A 20,492-nucleotide genomic window follows, 5' to 3' on the forward strand; every position below is an offset into this window, starting at 1 on the left:
AGCTATTAGTATAGATAATCGAACAGTTTATTTTATTTGATATTCGGTTTTATTACTTGATTAGACATTTTAAATCTTTTTGAAGATTATGTTTATTGTTATTAACGTTAACTTAAAGCAGTTGACAAAAAATAATTTTAAATTAAAAATAAATTCCGTAAATATGTTTGAAATTTTTTTTTAAAATTCTTTAGTATTCGATATTATAAAATTATAGTTAATATTTATTTATTTATTTATAAAAAGCCGTCGACAGTCAATAATATTAAAATAAAGAAATATAATTAAGAAACAATACATAATATAAATAACATGAATGGGAAAATTCAAAGTTTCTTAAATCAATTTTTTGTATTAAAAATTTACAAATATTGTGTTTCATTTTATGTTTTTTATTATTAGCATGACATTGTCATTAATATTTTTATTACTAATTAATGACACTGATAAATAAAAGAGAGATTGCTTAAGATTTATTTATCAAAACGCTTCTTAATCCCATTAGTTACTATTTGAGCTGCCCTCGTTGAGTTGCACAAAGAACGTAACTAAATTGCTTCACAGTGCCACTTATAATAATAACTTTACTTTCAATTATTAGCCTGTGGAGCAAGACATTTGCTGTTCATTAAATGAATGAAGCAATTTATTCTTATTGCATATTTGATTTAAGTGAATCAACAATAACAACAACTGCTTCAGTTGTTGCAAGTGGAACTTGTGGAATTGCATGGAAAATTGTTCTTTGTTAAGTGAACTTGATTGTTGTGGCCTTGGCAATTAATCAAAAGTTAGATATAAACTAGTTAAACTACTTAGATTAATCTACTACCTCTAACGTGAGCTGGGCTTATCGAGGGGTTAATGTTTTCATTGCGTTTGCCGGAAAAACCGTGTCCTGTTATTTTGATTGCACAAAAAAAAAACAACACGAAACAAAATTACGCTTAATGGTTTTTTAATTGTAACTATAATTGCTGTCGCCATTGCATGAGCGGCTGGCTCAAAGCAACAGTAACAACAATGTTCAGGCTATTAATGAATGCTCTTCGCAAAGTGTTTAGATGCCAGCAAATTGACCAGCAACCCGACAAATAAAAAAACAGAACAGAAAACAGCACAAAAAAAAGAACAAGAGAATTCGCTGGCAAAGCTCGACACATAATCGCTCATTTGGGCTGCCCTCGAGTGTATGAGAGTGAGTGTGTGTGTGTGTGTGTTTGTGTGTATTGTGCGTGTCTATAATTAAGCCTAAAAGTGCTGGCCTATGCTTTTTATGACCCCAACTGTCGCAACTGGGCAAGCCTGCCTTGAACTTGCTGACTTTCCATGTTGAAATCTCTGTTATTTTATTATATTTCTTTGTGCTCGCCTTTTGTGGCATCTGAGGACTATCTGGACTATCAGGTCTCTCTGTGTGGCACACACATACAGAGTTGATTATGAGCTTGTTGCTTTTGTTGTTGCCAACATCGCACACTTTTCTAGCATACTCTTGTGCGTTCTGCGGTCTCTAATATGCGCCATTTTGGTTTGAAGCGTATGTCTGTGAGTCTGTGTGTGGCTGCCGCATTTGCCCAGCGGTCATTATAGACGCCTCGTCCGTTGCTCATACGCGACGTTGCCCAAAGGCCGCCAACTTCCTGCTGCTTTTGGCTTTTGCCTCTCGCCTCTAAAGTGGCAATTTGTCTAGTTTTGTAAGCGCCTCTTTTAACGATAATGATGATTGCGCTTTGTTGCGTTTTTATTTCACTGCACACACACGCACACTCACACACACTCACACACACTCACACAGAACGACATGCACTTCTATTGCGGTCAAGCGGTCCAAATAACCTGAACCAGACCGAGTCCATTTCCATGACTTTGGACTTTGTTTAGCTTCCACATTTTGCGGCCACATTTGCTCTGTGTGTCCCGTTTGTTTTTCTTGTTTTTTTTTTTGTTTCAACGTTATTTGCTTCGAATTTTCCGATTTTCATTCATACGAAAGTCAGTTCATTCAGCTCAGACAGACTAGACGAGTATTTTTTTCGTTTTTATTTTGGTTATGTTTGTGTTTTTGTTACTGTTTCAGTTTCATTTTCTATTTTTATTTTTATTTCTGTTTCTATTTTAGTTTTGTCTGTCAACGTTTGCGGGCCTGGCTTATGCTTTTTTTCGCACTCTTTTGCTGCCGTGTCGTCGCCGTTGTTAATTTTTATGTACGGCTATTTTCGCATTTGCTTTATTGGCCATGTACTCGATTGTCTAGAGTCTAGACGCTTTGCCTGCGCCTCTTGGCCAATCTTGTCGTACTCGTAATGCCAGCAAAATTGTAGTCTGCCTATTGCATTGTTTATTTGTTTTGTTATGTTTGATTTCCCCTCTATCATTGTGTGTTATTTTGATCAAGTTCTGATATAACAAATTGTGTCTGTGTGTGATTTATTTTCATTTTGTATTCAGGTAAATAAAGTATGCGTTTTACGTCAAATACGTAAATATTTTGCCACAAACGTGCGCAAATAACCTGGCATTGTAATTTTCGAATCGCATACTCACAGTGCGTATGCTTAATGCATGGAATCAATAAATATTTTGTGGTTCTTCCTTCTATATTTGCGGCTGGTCAGTGACAAGACAGAGGGAACAACAACGGCAGCCAATCTATCGATTTATCTTCGCCTTTGTCAAATAACATCAACTGATTACTTTATCACAAAAGCGTAAAATGAGCACCACACACACAAGCACACACACACACACAAACACACACATACTTACATATGTTCCAGCTCCAAAGTCAGCTCCGACGGCATTCACATGCTGCTCTGTGGCTGTTGCTGCCACATTGAATGACTTTATCGGCTGCTAAACGTCGCTTGGTCATTTGAAGCGCACACGTTTAACCCGCTTTTACGCACACACACACACACACACACACATACATATAAGTTGACTGGCATTTTCCCCAGTGTATGTGTGTGTACTCGACTATTGGCTGGCGCTTGGCCCTCTAAAAGTTTATTGCTTCATTCTGTTGTGCAATTTAATCGATGTCGATGTCTGTTTCTCCATCTGCCCTCTCTATCTCTCCCTCTCTCTGTCTGTCCTTTTCTCGATTTACTGATTTTAAAGCGCAGCTAATGTAAATCGCTGTAATATTGCCAGTTAGAGCTTAATGAGCGTGCAAAATTGAAGAGCCTTGTTCTATGCGTGGAAACAGAGATACAAACTTAGTTATGCTTATTTCCGAATTTTAGCACAATTTCCATGCGTATTTTAAATAGTCAGATCAACTTACAACAATCGTTGTTAATATTGCATTTGCCTTTGGCAATCAAAAAGCGATTAACATTTGCATTTGCACAGTAAATAATTTAAGCTGATTTCTGCAAGCACTCAGAAAAAGTGACACTCTAATTATGCTAATCTCGAAAACAAAGTGAATCTGTGGTTGCATCTTTACAAGTAAATTAAATATACTTTAAATAAGTATCTAAACAAATTTGACTGTACTCATATTCTAGAATAAATTCATCAAAAAAATTATTTAATCTTAAATTAAAGTAAATAAAGAATAAAATGAATATCCCATCCGAGTTTCCTTAAAATTATTATATTTATATCTGTAGACAGGCTGAAAGTGACTCTCTAATTATGCTAATCTCGAAAACAAAGTGAATCTGTGGTTGTATCCTTACAACTAAATTAAATATACTTTAAATAAGTATCCAAACAAATTTGACTGTACTCATATTCTAGAATAAATTCATCAACAAAATTATTTAATCTTAAATTAAAGTAAATAAAGAATAAAATGAATATCCCATCTGAGTTTCCTTAAAATTATTATCTTTATATCTGCAGACAGTCTGAAAGTGACTCTCTAATTATGCTAAACTTGAAAAAAAAGTGAATCTGAGGTTGTATCTTAACAACTAAATTAAATATACTTTAAATAAGTATCTAAACAAATTTGACTGTACTCATATTCTAGAATAAATTCATTAAAAAATTATTTAACCTTTAATTAAAGTAAATAAAGAATAAAATAAATATCCCATCTGAGTTTCCTTAAAATTATTATCTTTATATCTGCAGACAGTCTGAAAAGTTGTTACATTACAACCATCAACAGCTTAGAAAAATTTGCTAGAAAAATCTCAAAATAATGAGTAAATATATACATATAAAGATGATCTCAAATCGAAGTTTATTGTTAAGCTGATTTTAAGCTCGAAAATTTAATATAATTGTCCTTTGTTTTATTCATGATAATAACCAAAGCGGACTATTTTAAGCTGATTAAATATAGAAAGGGTTTGACTATCATAGCAAACCTAAGAATGGGCTGCCAATCAAAATACATGTAGCTGGAAACCCTTGGTTCAATCAGTGCTGTGGAAACTTTTCCCTTTCCCCTGGCTCAGTTGGAGTACCTTTATTAGCCGGCACTTTTATGGGGATTTAAATATTTATGCTTTTCATTAAGTTTGTTTGGCAGCGTGTCAATCATCAAACGCCCCAAAAAATGTTCAGTTGTTGTCGTTGTTGTCGTTGTTGCTTCTCGGTTGCTTTAAGCAATTATCCTATAACAGAACACGCAATCCGTGGGGTCAATCCGTGCCGATTGTGCCTCATTTTGCGCTACAATGCGCTTTCAAAGTATTTAAGTACCTCAAGCCGTTTACGCTAAGGCGCGCCCAGCAACAACAACAATGGGAAAGAGAGCAGCAACAACAACAACAATGGGAATTCATCTATCTGACAAAAGCTTTAACCCCTTTTGCCATTATTGTACGCCTTTGGATTATGTATTTTGTTTATCTTCAAGCTGAAAGCAACGGGAGTCCCCTGAAGTTGTTGTCTCCTTCGTCCTTGTCGGTCTGCCAACTGCCACCAAAATACCCACACACACTCTCTCACACACACATACACACACACACACACACATACACATACACACATACTCTTACTCATACTCATACTCATAGTCGTTGTGGAAAACCCGTCTGCGTCAAGCAAAAACGTAATGAAATGCAAAATCGCTTAAGTTCGCTGTGGGCACGCCCACCTCCAAAAGCCGCCCCTTTTGTACTCTGGCGCTCTGTACACAAGTGTGTGTGTATTTGTATTCCCGGCAGCACCGTTACCCTCATCCCCTGTTGTCCTTTGTTGACAGCGTGTTAGTGCAAACTAAATGAATTTCTCCACGGACTGTGGGTTTTTGTTTCGGTTAGTGCGTTTTTATTTGGGATTACGTCTGGCTGGGTAAATTCCAGAACGACAGAACGACAGAACGCCTGCCAGTCGGGCTGCTGCACTCATTTAACTGTGCTAATGCGAGGCACACACATATACAAATATACAATTAAAATGTGTATGTGTGTGTATGTGTGTGTGTGTGTGTCGGTGGGTCGCATCAACTTCAACATTATCATCATCGTTCTCAACAAATTCTCATCCACATCATAATCGACTTTACTAACATGGCTGTGTGGCCATTGTGTGCCTGTTACTGCCCTTAATACCCTGTAAAAAATGATTTAAGTCGTAGCTTATTACCCTTATTACCTGGACGTATTTCGAGTTGATTTTATTTAAGTGATTGTTATTACTTTTTTTTATATAATTAAGAACATATTTTTGGAGTCACATTAAAAGTTCTTTAATTTATTTCAAATTTTTATAAAAAAAAGTGAATTTTTTAACATTTTACTAAAATTAAAAGTAAATTTTACTTAATTGAATAAATTTAATATTTTAACAAATTTTCTAACAAGTACGAGATATTTGCTAACTTGGTTTCAAAAATACCAAAAATTGCAATTCAATTGTTTTGGAGTTTTAGAAAGACCTGAAAATTTTTCGAATATTTTAATGTAGTTTGATCATAAAAATAATTGTTATATGCAAAATAAAGTTGAAAAAGGGCCTTAATGGCCTATGCTTGAACCAATGAGGGCCGTCCGGTTCAACCTAACCAAACCTAAAGTTTAATATGGAAAATAACTGTTCTCAGAGATTCTGAAATCCCTCAAAACGGTATCGCTTTGGTAAACATAATGATTCTAAAAAATTTCTGAATAAGCATACAGGAAGTCATTTAGTCGCATATCCATACACTCACACCTTTTGGCATTTAAGTTGTTCTGTTGTTGAATCTCTGTGCATAATTGAAGGCACAGACACTTTGAAAGTGTGCTCCCTGTGTGTGTGCGTGTGTGTGTTTCTGAGTGAGTTGTTGTTGGATGAGCGTTACAGGACTTTTCAATGACTTCCGCATAAGTGTTTAATTTCCTGTGTATTAACATGCTTAGCAAACAGAGAAAAACGCAACGAGCCACAGGCGGCTATTCAATCGCAGTTCTTTCCCCCGGTGTCGCTACATGCGACATTTCAGCGGGGAGGGAGGGTGGTTGGTTGCAAAAAGGTGCGTGCCACAGCCCCCGGGCGGCATAACGATTTGTGCCAACAAATTTATTTAAAAAGGATTATCAGCAGCTAAGCGCCATGCTGGCACACTTCAAAGGCGGCAACCAAACATACACGTGCCACGCCCACCGTCTGTCTCTGCCACAACACTCCCCCACACTGTATGTAGCATTTTTTTGCACACACTCCCCCCATACACACACACACACACACGCACAGTCAGTCCGTCGGCAAGGGGCATAAAAACAAAAACAAAACTCAATGCAAAAATGTAAGCATTGATGGCATATGCAAATTTCAATGTCAAATTCATGCCACATATGAAAATATGTATATAAAATTTGACATTCAATTTCGCTATAAGTGCGTCTGTGGTGTGAGTGTGAGTGTGTGCGTGTGTGTGTGTGTATCTGGGGGCAAGTGACACAACTCAAAGCTAAGTGGCTTTATTTAGCGGTACTCAGTGTTAACCTGAGCTATTATCATTTTGAACAGTTGCTTTGATGTTGCCCCACGGGGTTGTATGGCTTGTATACTGGCAAAAGTAGTTATTAATTAAATTTCATTCCGATTCTTATTGAAATCATATTACTTAATGCTAACAGTTGAGTTGGGTAGATCGCCAAGCAACGCTTTCTTTTTGTGTATTAATTTTTTCTAACATTTTTTTGCCTTGTAAAAATATTTTGTTTAATTGGTTTCATTACACAAAAAGAATTGAGAGTTCAAAATTTGATTAGTACAATAATAATTACCAAAGTTTAAAGTTATCTATTAATTTATATATTCAATTTTTACTTTCTAGTGCTACAGGGATATTCTTATAAATTAAACTTTAATTATTAAAGCACTAGTCACATACATAAATACCAATAAATATTTCATTAACCTACTTAACCTAATACATAAAGTCTTTTACTTATAAATTTTAATTTAATTTAATTTTAACTTTATGAAAAATTAATTGATTTCATTTTGCTTAACTGAATTATTTGGCAAGAGGCTTTTTAAATTGTTTTCAAAAATGTATTCTCTAGTTTCAAAAAGTCTTTTCGCATTTTCTTTTGATTAAATAGGAATACTGCCTCGAAGAGTATCAGAATAAAAGATAATATGAGTCTACTTTGCTCTTAAAGCAACCAACTGAAATTTGATTCATTTGTATATTTGATTCATTTGAAGTTGAATACAGTCGCGAGTTAAATGAGTAATTTGATGCGGGCTTTTTTTTCATAGCCCAGAACTGAGTAAGTTGACATTCTAGAGGGAGGCAGTTAGTACTCTTTTAGTATTCGAGCTTCCTAATGAAGTTCCATGACATCTCTGATCAAATTTGAGTGAAAATTACAAATATTTCCATCAGTTGCCATCGACATTGATCTATTTGAATCTATGAAGGGCGGCTAGTAAAGCGTGAGAAATTCAATTTGCAGGCATGTCCATCAGCTTGGCAACAGCATGAGGAGAAGAAGGCTGAACAGGGTTAGAATTTCAGTGTTATTGAATACTTTAAAAGGTTTTCATTTTGCGCGGTCGGGGGAAGGGGGAGAGGCAACAAATGTGTCGGGTTGATGTCTATGAATGTCAGAGTTATCAAGCCCCTTCTCAGCCCGTCTCTGCACAGTTCTATTTGAAATTTATTTACTAATTGCTTGTATTTGGTTGATTTTCGTCAGTAGTTGTTGCTTTTGGGTGTTCTGGGGTGTTCTCTGCTCTGTGTGTGTGTGTGTGTGTGCATGTGCGGAAGTTCACACACGCCTGAACACTCGCAAGGACATGCGTGCTGTCAAACGCACTCAAGGCAACATAACTTGAGAAACTATCTCTATCTCCTTCACTCTCTCTCTCTTTCTCTTTTTAAACTGTAGGCAAAAGTCTTCGACTTGCACAAAATTTCAAATTTCCGGGCGGTTTTAGCCACGTTTCACGTGCCATGACTTGCACATGATTTAGGAAATTGTCTACGCATGTTCCTGGCACTTTGCATGAGTCCTTTCTCTCTGTGTATGCGTGTGTGTGTGTGTGTGTGTGTGTGAAACTATTTAGTGTTTAAGCATTATTAATGCATGATTTCAATGCGAACACAAATTTTCAATTTGACCAAAACTTTGCACACATCACTTAGCCAAAGTGGGAGGAAGGACAGTGAAAACCTTAAGCTTAGGTCATGTTGCATTTGCGATTTGCCATTAGCCATTAGCAGCAATTGCCAAGAACACGATAAGCGTTATCGCAGCACCCAATACTGCATCCCCCTTGAAAAGGCAGCAGCATATGCGTTTCCTGCTGCGGCGACTGCTCACTTCCGGTCGTCCTTTTGGTCCTTTTGGTCCTTTTGGCCGCCGTGCTGTATCGCGCTGTTGTGATGGCTTGTCTGACGTGATAATCCGCAGGAATTAATAAATAAACCATTAACAAATAAACTAGAGTAAATCCCATGCACACACTGCACTGCCTGCACCCCCCCCAACCCCCTTCTACACCCCCCTTGGCTGTCGAGCGACCCTTATCAGAGGCACACGCCCGAACAGACGTTGGCTACGTTGGAGGATGAAGGCAGAACGGGAGGCAGGCAGGAAGGGAGTGTATGGCGACTTGTCGTTGACTTTCTGCAAACATCAGCAAGCAAATAGCAGTCGACCCTCTGGGCACGCAATCGTTTGGCGATTGTGCACAGTGGAACGTCTGTTAACGTCGATTTACATACACACACACATACACATATAAAAAATATATGTATCGACACATTGCATTGAGCATGTCCTGCTTGTCCTGCTGCCATGTTGTTATTTGCCCTTATCAATGATCGCACAGCGGCAATAAATTCAACAAGAACAACGCTTACCTTACCACAACTTCATATTTATATATATGTACATCTAACTATATATAAATTCATTTATATATATTTATTTACTGGTATTTTGGCCCGCTGTAAATGACATTTGTGCGTGTTTTTTTTAGGAAGACGTCTAAAATTGTTGCTTGATTAAATGGCAGCAAATAAATAATTGATAGTTTTCAAAGCATACTTTTAGAGGCTGTCACATTAATTAAAGGGTATGCGTGTGTGCCTGTTTCTGTGTGTGTGTGTGTGTGTGTTTGGGGCAGTGTCATTTAAATATTTAAAATATGTAGTGCGACGCATTGGTGGTTGGCCATTGTCATTGACACTGGCCATGACTCGCCAGCCAGGAAACGCGACAGCGGCAACAACAATCACGTTAATGACAGTGATGAGCGGCTGTGCGCCTCCAAGCACGCACATGCAACTCACACACACACACACACACACGCACACGCACACGTACAAACAGCAATGCAAACAAATAAATGTACGCACGTATTGCAACCAGCAACATCAACTAAGGCTAAGGCAATGGACAGGACGCAAGGACATGCAAAATGAAACAGCGTATGCGTGAGACTTGCACTTGCCAATCACTCACACTCACACACACTCGCACACCTACACACATACACATCTATATGCAGCTGGCAGATTAACAAACACCAATGCAGGCAAACGTCAACAAATGGCGTCTGATTGCATGGAAAGGCTGCAGGAGTAGAAGGACTAAAAACGGCAACCAGTTTGTCTGCGTGTTTGCCTGTCTACTCCATTTATCTGTCCCACTGTCTGTCTGTCTGTCTGTCTGTCCGTCTGTCGGTCTGTTTGCCTTGGCTGTGCAACGGAACATTCAACATTTTGCCGCCATTAAAATCAAATTGCGCTCTCGTGCACGATCCTGCGCCAGGAGCTGCCACCAGCTCGCGTTGTCGTTTCGGCAATTTCAGCATTTTTTTATGATTAATAAAAGCAAATGTAAATAGTCAAAAAACGAAACGAAACGAAGCGAAATGAAAGCGAAGGCGATTGCGAATTGCGAGTGTACGGCTGCTGCACTTGGTTTCAGCTCGACCTTCACACGGTGCGCTGCAGGGGGGTGGTTTGCAACCACCTATCGACCCATCCCCACCCTTCCACCCATCCACCAGGCAGCACTTTCGTTTAATTTCTATTAGCGCTGCCGCTTCGGTTGTCATTGCTGTGGCACGCGGCGCAGGTTACTGAGGTTACCATTGCCAGGCAAATGTTGATTAGGGATGGGGCTGTGTGCACCAGGGGTGTTGGGATGGAGTAGGGGGGTCAGGACAACAAACAGGTCCTGCCTGATGATTGTTTGTATTTCTCATGGCACTCGATGTCAGTCAAATTCATTACCATTTTCCCATTGCGTCTGCCTCGTGCAGATTTACAAATTTCTATCTCTAGCAATTTCAAAACAGTTTTGTGACATTCCGAATTTCGAAATTAGAGATGTGTGTGTTTATAGATCGTTAGTGGAAATTCGCTTAGAAGGATTACTGATCAAATATTATACAAATGAGAAATTGTAGATTGATAAAAGTAAATAAAAATATATAAAGCGTACTTTTAAGAAAGAGTGCTTTTTAATTTTTTAAAGATTAAAAAAATTACGTCCTCCAAACTAAATTATTTTGTTGATATATCTGCATAGTAATCCTTAAAAATGTATACAATTTTAGATATATTAGTGACTAACAGTCTAGATGTCTAGATATGTCAGCATTTTTTATTTTATTTTTCTTTAATCAGTTCCCATAGGACAATCGTTAAATTCTTTAAAATGCCACAGTATGTCTTACTTTTTTAAATAATGAAAATATAAGATAGTTACTTAAAGTGGCAAAAAATTCAATTTAAAAAAATAAGGAAATAATTTTGGTATCTTAATTTAAATAAATATTCTGATTTAATTATGTTAAAGTTAACTTTTTAATCGCTTTTTCTTTTTCCAAATACTTGTATTTAAAACACTTAATATGTAAGATCCGCTAATTGAATACTCAAAGTATAATTGATCACTCTCTTAATGTGAGCTTGTTAGCTCCACATTCAAGTTAATAATACGCACACAAGTATGCAACGGATTTGTCAGTTTTTTACCTATAAACCCTTTGATTGTTGTGCAGCGCATCTGAGAGTCATGTCAGCCATGTTCTCATTCATTGGCTGGGAGCACCAGTTGCCACTCATTCCCAGCTGTTTGTTGTTTGTTTTACAACGTTTTTAGCTTGTTTGCAAGGATTAGGTAAGGAACACAAACACAACAACGACGAGCGACGAGCGACGAGCCAAATGCAAAATCATAAAAAAAGGAGGCAAGAGCTGAGAACGGTAACGTGGCATTCGGCTCGTCCTGGAGGGCAACCTGCAGTGTTTGGCGTTGCCAACATTAAATGCATCGAATTACATTTTCTATTAACCGGAGCGGGAACGGGTACGGGAATAGAGATGCGGGTGAGCTTGAACCGGTCTGCTGACTTTGACGTTGCCATTGAGTGGGAAGGAGAGTCCGCAGGTTGTGCAGGATGAAGTTGGAGCAGGAGCTTGCGGCAAGTTTTGTGAACGCCCGCCGGGTCGCTGCGGGTCGCTGGCTACTTTGTGGCTGTGTGCATGTTATGTGTGTGTGTGTGTGTTTGTGGGTGTGCCTCGAGCAAATGTTGCTCGTTTGTTTTACAATTCATTTTTTAACGCTTTTGCGCTGTGATTCCTTCGGTTATCCCGTCGCTGACATTGTTGTGCGGCGCCTTGAACAGCAATGCCAGTTTTGCTTCTTGCACAAGTCCTGTTTCTGTTCCTGTTCCTGGTCCTGTCCCTGGCCATGGCATTGGCTCTCGTCGCTCTGCGCTGTGTGTTGCCGCCTCCGTTGCGCCTCCTTGATTGCATAAGTTTTTGTTGCGTTTTGGCCAAGAAGCCGCTGGCTGGCTGCACGCGGTCTACTGCCATCGTCCTGTTTTGTTTGCCTCTGTTAAAGTTATGAAAAGTTTTGTCCTTGTTTTGCTGCCCTGCCCGCCCTGCCCGTCCTGCCAACACGTATTTGCCGGCTCTTTAAGCGCACATTAATCAAAGTTTTTTTCCAAAAGTCTTTTCGTTTTAGTGAAAACTTTGAGGGCATTTATAAGGCAATTGTTCAGCTTGTTTTTGTGCGCTTCAGCGAACACGACAGGTGCGGGCTGGGCTATACAGAATACAGCATTGAGGTTACAGGATTCAAGATATGCTGGCTTGAGTTTTCCCTCTTTTTGGCCAATCGCGCTTTCCTTTTATCAAACCTACTTGTATAATATTAAAGCCATATGCTTTTGGTTGTCGCACAAAGTAGCCGCAAATTGTCTTGGCTTGCAAACAACGCAAACACACACACACACATACACATACACATGTACTAATACCAATGCAGTAAACTTGAGCCGAAATGCAGAAACGCCAAATGCCAAAAGTTTGCGAACTTGCGGTCAGCCGAGCAGACAGTTTGTTGCTGCTGCTGGCCTCTGGCTTTGATCAGGATTCCATAGTCAAGTCCAAGCGCGCCATAAATATTAAAAGTATGCTCAAACTTACTCGGCTGTCTGAAGGTTAATACACTTAAAAAAATGTATTAGATAGTGAAAAATTCCTTCAGTTTCAATCAACGAATTTAAGACATCTATAAAAAACAAAGTGTACTTCAATTTTTGTGTGCTGCTGAATATTTCAAGCTTATTACACTGAGAAAAATTTAGTGCATTGACTTTATCTGTAAATATTATCAGTTTAAACAAATTTGCTTTAAATTAACTTTAGTTTATCTCACTCTAAATAAAGAAGAGTCTCAACTTGTGCAATGTGAATATTTGTTCAAATGTATTCATGTTAAAAACACCACATATATATAAATAAAGCAGATAATCATTTACATATTATCTAAATATTATTAGTTATTATCTATATTTTTGTAACAAACTCAATATTCGCTTATAAATTATTATGGTTAGTGATTTATTTAATAAATCTCACAGTGTATTTCATCTAATCAATTGTTGTTATATGCAACAGATTATTACACTGCTAGACACTCAGTCGTTAAATGTTTTATCTTTTCGTAACCAACTACTTAATATTTTTACTAGTATTATCTTTGGTGATTTTCTTCCAGTGTACACCACACACACACACACAGACACTTACAGAGCCACACAGACTCAGTGTAGTGTTTAATTGTCTTTGTGCTTGACTGTCTGCCCTGAAGCCTATGCCGTCTGCGTGACTGTCTGAGTGACTTATGTCTGGCCTTAAGAGAACTTTTTTCCAGCCTACAACAATTGCAGCATTGAAATTGTGCTGCACATTTTCCACAAGGCAACACGCGATGCCACAAAGCAAAGCAAAGCAAAGCAAAGCAGCAGGAAGAAGACAAAAAAGAGTCTGGGCACACACACACACACACACACATACAAATATATACATATTTCTACTGCAATTACAAGCATATGCATAAATAATAATGCACGAAAATGCTTTAAGTGCAACTGTGTCTGTGTCTGTGTTTGTGTCTGTGTGTCTGAGTCTGGTTAGGCCAGCTTGGTTGGTTCCTGTCTCCCAGCGACCTTCTGCCAGTGTCCTGTCTGTTAACTGCCAGCATTGGCAACAGTCTCCTTTCGTCTCGTCTCAGTCTGAGTCTGAGTCTGTTCTCAGCTTAAAGCCAAACGGGGGGAGAGGAGGAGGAGGAGGAGGAGGAGGAAGTCCTGGCTGGTTTTGTGTGCACTTCAGTTTGAATGAGTCTGCAGTTACCCTTGAAAATGTGTGTGTTATTATTGTTGTTGTTGTTAATGCATAGCGTTGCACGTTGCACGTTGCACACTGCTCGTTGCTCGTTGCACGTTGCATGCTGTAAATGAGTTCAATACACTTGGCCAAGCTCGTAAACATAAACAAAACTGGGAAATTTACAGGGATATTTTAAGTTCTCTCTCTCGATGCGCATGCGCAATCAGCACTTACTAATTTTACTCTCTTGCGCTCTCTCGCTCTCTATTTGCAGCACAGGTGTCTGACGTTTGCCGAACAGTGAACAGTGAGCCGAGTGGAGTTCGTGTCGTCGTGTCGTCGCCTCGTGCTTCGTGCTTCGTGCTGTGTGTGTTTATTTAACACAGTTCCTCGTGTCCTGGCCATTCAGTTCGTAACTGCAGCTCGTGCCGTGCCCACCACACACTCGAAGTTGTCCTGAAGTCCTTGCTTAGATATTCGCGTCTATCGTGTGCGACAATGTGAGAAACAGTCGAGAAGAGTTCGATCAGTATAGTATTTAAACCTGGCTCAATGGTAACCGACGTGCTCAAATCGCATACTTTTTGTTGGCCTTGTAATTAGCAACGTTTAATAATAATTAGTATCAAAAAACGCTACGCTACGTGTCTGTTGTTAGTGTTGTTGTTGTTGTTGCTGCAAGTGTTGTGAGTGTTGTGGTGTTGGTGCCTCCGTTTTAGCCATCGCCCAGGACCAACATGTGCTCGATGGCCAAGTTGGGGCATAGACTGCTTAGCGGTATCGCTTGGCTGCTGCTACTGCTCGGCACACAAATAATTTATGTGGATTATGCTGGGGCGGATTATGAGAACACTTGGAATTTATATTACGAGCCACCTTGTTGCACGGGCGCAGCAGCTGTTGGCCATCACTTGCGGCATCACAAAGGTAAGTCCCAAGCATTTTCTCATAAATCCCAGCCCTCTTGCTTTGCATATTTTATGCTGTAATTTCAGTTTTAAGTAAGTGCATGACTCTAGTTTGTAGTTGCCAGCTGCTAGCCAAATTTGTGTATATATTTATCAAGCCAAGCCACACGTATTTTCACGCAATCTGGCTAAACTAAATGCTTGTGCCCCTACCAAAAAATAAATAAAAAAAAGAAAAGAAAAGAATAGGAATCGTTGAACAGCTAAGCTATGCATACAATAGGCTGGGGAAACCAAAGCCAAGCAAAGCAAATCGAAGCTTGGCAAATAAGTCAACAGCTTAGGGCTTACACAGCCGCGAATGGCCAAAAGTTGGCCAGCTATAGACGCTTAGCCCATTTTTGTACATACGTGTGTATGCACGACAGATTCCCTTTTTCGGCTAAGGAATAATTTTCACTGTAAGCCGATTTGCTGCTTTTGTTGCCGCTTTCCATTGATTTGCCATTTCATTTCACTTGCCTTCCTCCTCCTCCCTCCTGTCTACAACGACAAGTCGTCTCTGTCTGCAGCAGAGTTTGTTATCCTTTCGCTGCGACCATTTGGCACCCGATATTCGTATTGCTTTTGTTTTGGCCATTGTTTTATTTCCTGGGCAAGACGTTTTCTCGAGTTCAACTTATAGACTCATTCGCGCCCAGCAGCCTGTGCTTCCTGCGCTCTCTTCGAGCCAAATTAAAAAGTTTTGCTTTTTTTTTGCTCAGCTTTTCTTTTATTCCACTGTTGTTGTTGTTGTTGTTTGGTTTAATTGCAGGCTGCTGTTGGCCAGTTGGCTGGCCGTTTGGCCGTCTGGCATTTCCGCCACTTGAGCTGCCTTTGTTCAGCTTTTTGTTGTTTGCTATTAGTGTTTAATTAGTTTTCAAGTGGTGTTTTTATGGACTTAAAGTAAGCTTATAACTCGGCAGATTTACTGAGCGATAGTCAAGGCTCTTGACTTCATACATTAGTGGACCACATACGAGTACATAAGTTGGTTTAATAATTAAAAGCCATTTGGCTAAATCAAACATAAATATTTCACATAAGTGCATCAAAAATGCAGCTCTCATTAAGTAATCCGCTTTAATTTGCTCGCATCCACATTCATCAGTAGCCACGCCCACGCCAACGCCCACACACACAGATTTCCGCATACTCATCCGCTTACAGTGCGCTGCAAAAGTTTTGTGCCAGTTGAAAGACAGCAACGGCTGCTTAGTTCATTTGCAGCAGTAAATGAAAAGTTGTGAATTAAAGTTTGAATTTTTATGTTAACACTCGTGTGGAATTATGACATTTGCCCCAAACGACATTCCCGTTGCCAAATCGCCGTCATTTCGCCATTGCAACTCATTTACAATCGCCCAGGGATGCTTAAAACAATAACTATATATTTTAGCATGTTCCCTGGTGTTTACCTTTTGTGTTGTGCGAAATTCTATTCAAATTCACTCGTTTACGAATACTGCACTCACTTGAATTAGTAGTTTGTGGCTTTAATCTTTTCATGCATGTCATGTTTATCGATATTTTCACCATTGTTTTAAATTTTAAAAATAAAGTATACTTTATTCGGATTTTATTTTCATAGAAAATGCATTAAAATGGCTGATGCATAAATTCAATTTTTTTTCTTCCGATTTGCATTTAATGTTCCAGCAAATTGTTTTGACCTCGGTGGCGTTATTGTGATTTCAATTTAAATCTCTATGATTAACAAATAAATGCTTAATTGAGGTGGTTCTCCAATGCAATTGTATTATTTAAAAATTATATTTAGATCTTATAAAATAAATAAAAAGGGTTAAGCTTTAAATATACAACTATTCAAAATAAGCTGAGAAATCATATTCAGCAAACTGTTCAAATTTAGAAAATTTCAGTTTAGAAAATTTGGCAAGATTGAACACTATCTACAAAATAGCGAGAGTAAAAATTATAAAAAACATATTGACGTAAAAATTGTTTGTCCTATAAATTATTACTGTTATCTTTGTAACGTTCTCCTCTTTTGTGAAATTTTTAAGAAGATTAAGACTTCGGTTGTTTAATAACTGAAATGCGCTGAAAGTAAGGAGTCAATATTTTAAAAGGAATAGAAAGTCCATCAGGAAACCACAACCATTTCAACAATTAATGCAATCAAATCAAAGACAAAGCGCAATTGTTTTAAGGCGGTATTGTGGGCGTGTTGTGTGGTTAAAGAAGAGTCTATAATGCCAAAAGGAGAAGGGTTTGGGGCACTGACCCTTTTCTTTTGGCTTGGCGAACATAAAACAAACGGCAAGTACAAATTTTAAGTACCAAAGTTGCCCGGGATCCGCAAAGCAAAAGCAAAATGTGAAACTTAATAAAGGTATGCAACGAACAGCTAAAGTAAGCAACAAAAAAAGAAAGTAAAATACACAAAAAATACAAAAAAAACAACAACAACAAAGAGTAGCATATCAGATGTTTGCGTTGTTAATTAAAGAAAAACAAGCAAAAGTTTAATGGCGAATATTAGCGAGACTCCCCCTTCCCCCGTCCCCTGTTCACCTTTTCGCGAGCAGACGAAAAACCAAATGCCAGGCCAAACTTGCGGCCGTTGCGTAAATAGAAACAGAGACTAAAAGAATACGATGGCCAACAAAAAAAGGGTGTAAAAATACACAAAAACTTGCTACACTTTGACCAACATGGGGCAGTCATTTCGTGCACGCACGCAAGCCCCAAAAAAAAAAGCGTAGAAAAAAATGGTAGGAAAAATGAAAACTGCGCACAAATGTTTCTCTTGTAAAACTTAAAGAATTTGGGGCATTTAGCGCTGCCCACTTTACAAAAGAAGCCCGAAAACTTTTTCCGACAACAGCGGCAAACTTTGGCGCCAGGTAAGTATGTGGGTTGCCTCCAATTGGCCGACTTGGCTGGGTAAATTAGCCCGGCCCGGCCCGGACACTCCTCTCAGTCTCTGCAATTAAGCAACAATTTTCAGCTGTAATCGCCATGGCAAATAGCTGGCCAGACCAGCAGCAGCAGCAGCAGCAGCAGGTAGACAAAGCCAAAAACTTTAGCTGCATTACATAAATCCATCAGCAAATTTACACAATTCAATTGAAGGCGGCGGCCACAAGCGTTCTGTCAACCTGTGGGCGCTGTGGCAGAGTCTGTATATATATATATTTAAGTCGTATATCAAGGCATCAATTATTAAGGCATAATAAAGTTGATGTGCGGAAAAACAATTTATAGGTAAAGCTTAAGCCAAAGCCAAAACATCTACACACATCCACGTACGATACAAACGGTACTCGTCAATTTGCCCCAACTCACAGCAACAACAAAAGCCACAACGACAAATAATCTTGAGTCAGGTATTTGTTGATGTACAAACACAAACTCACACACACACACATTCATACACAAACACACACACATCGTTTTGTGCGATGCGGCGTATACGTAATTTACGTCTGCGCCTTAAAGTAAGCAACGTAAATTTAACAAAAGCTGACAAATTGTCACACGACACACATAAAATCAATACTCTGTCGAAGTCGGAGGCAACTCTGCCTGTGGGCGGCCTGTTGCTCATTTTACGAGATTTGTGCTAAAAATAACACGACCTCCGTTCCTTTGGATCCATGCCACGTCTAAGCGGTTTCTCTTGCGTCTTCTCGAGTTACAGCTGCCTCTTTGACACTTGCCGCTTGTTAGCGCACTTTTGCGTGCCAAATGCGTCGCCGATTTTTCATCTAAGCCATAAATTAGAGCGCTGTTGACCCAATTCTGTTGTTGGTATCCGTTTGTGCCTTGGCTGAACAACTTCATTAGGCTGTTGCAGTTGCAACTGTAATTATTACAGTAACTGTATTTGTATCTGTATCTGTAGTTGCAGCTGCTTTTGCACTTAGCGCCGAGCGGTTGCAAGTGCCATAATTCAACTTATGTGTAACGCTTGGCCCAAACAGTCGAAAGCCACAAGTACAAATGCTTGTCTGATGCTTAGACGCACACATACACACACACACAATCAAAGGCATGCTGGCCACAAAATGTAATATATCTTCATACCACACACGCACACACACGCACACACACACACTTGCTTCGATATGCTGCTTAGCATCACATGTGGCATACATTTCGGTGCACCACATTCAAAAGACGACGAAGAGAGAGAGAGAGAGAGAGAGAGAGAGAGAGGGGAACATTTGTGGTGGGCCTAAACAAAAGCTGACTGAGTCGAAGAGTCTGTGTGTGTTTGTGTGTGTTTGTGTGTATTGGCACCTACTAACAAAACGACACTGAGAACACACTCAGCGGGAATTTTGGGGCTTGACGTTGCTTAAACTCACACTCATACTAACACTCATACTAACACTCGTATTTATACTCATTCAAAGGCAGCTCCAGTTAATGACTACAAATTAATTAAACCAAAAATTCCCTTTTGCCACTAAATGTTATTATGAAAGTTTTGTGTTTGTTTGTTTGTTTAAATTCGGTTTGTGTTTGTGGAATTTCTTTATTGTTTAAGTAAAGAACTTGAGCTGAGTTGTGAACTGACCGAACCTATTAAAAATAATAAAATATCATGTGAATTTATTTAATTAATTTTAAACACATGTCGCTTGATTTAATTAACTGTACACGGTCTGGGCCATCAGCCTGTTCTGACACACGACAGCCAGCAGCAACAGGACGACAGGACGACAGTACAACACGACAATGTCCCACATTGTTGTACTTGTACAAGCACAATGTATATTTTTAATTAAACGCTCAGCATAGCGAACAGTTTATCGATGGCAACTTAAAGACTTAAAGCTGACGGGCAAATGCTTTAGATACCAGATATATCAACTATTTGTAAAGCCTATCAGATACATTGATACTTGGCACACACACCTCGCTGCCACTTATTTACACTTAATTCAATGAACTGTTAATATTTGGCCATAACATTTACAACTGCTACACAACAATAACTCCTCACATGGCAAATGGCAATTCGAAGCGAGTACTTGGCCAAGTTATGCCTGTAAATGGCATTAAACACGCTACCAATTGACCCACAACTTATGCAGGGTGGTTGAAAAGTCACCAAGTTGTTTCTGTACATGAGGAGTGGGTTCTGGTCAAAAGTTCAGTCGCATAAATAAATACTTACAGCTATCATAAAAGGCCCTCGTTCACAGCCATTGTCGATGCGCCAAACTATTTTGACCATCAGCATAAGGCGAGGGTGGCTGCCCTAAGGGATGACCAAGGGGGTTGTGACTTATTTCAGTTGGTAATTCCAAGCATATTGCAAAAGTTAAATTGGTTTATTGTCAGCTGTGGAATTTGGCCATGGAATAATTGCATTAAGTGCAGTCAAGCAACATTCGGGGTGCAGAAAATTCAGCTATGTCTGGTCATGCATAGGAATGAGCTGTTAAATGGCCATAGTCCACTCGTATCTCTGCTGAAATATGCAATATGAGAAAGTCTTCGAGTTGTTGGCCACAAAATTAACACATCAT

General features: G+C 39.0%; 1 protein-coding gene across 1 annotated transcript in view; it reads left to right on the forward strand.

Annotated features, from left to right (window-relative positions):
- Window positions 1–14,775: 14,775 nt before the first annotated feature.
- Window positions 14,776–20,492, forward strand: part of LOC117783555 (semaphorin-2A) — a 43,340-nt gene continuing 37,623 nt past the window's right edge. Inside the window, exon 1 of the mRNA XM_034620999.1 lies at window positions 14,776–14,965. Coding sequence (XP_034476890.1) covers window positions 14,776–14,965 — 190 coding nt within the window. The remainder of the gene's footprint in view (window positions 14,966–20,492) is intronic.

The sequence above is a fragment of the Drosophila innubila genome (assembly GCF_004354385.1).
Source record: "Drosophila innubila isolate TH190305 chromosome 2R unlocalized genomic scaffold, UK_Dinn_1.0 1_C_2R, whole genome shotgun sequence".
NCBI classification, from domain to species: Eukaryota; Metazoa; Arthropoda; class Insecta; order Diptera; family Drosophilidae; genus Drosophila; species Drosophila innubila.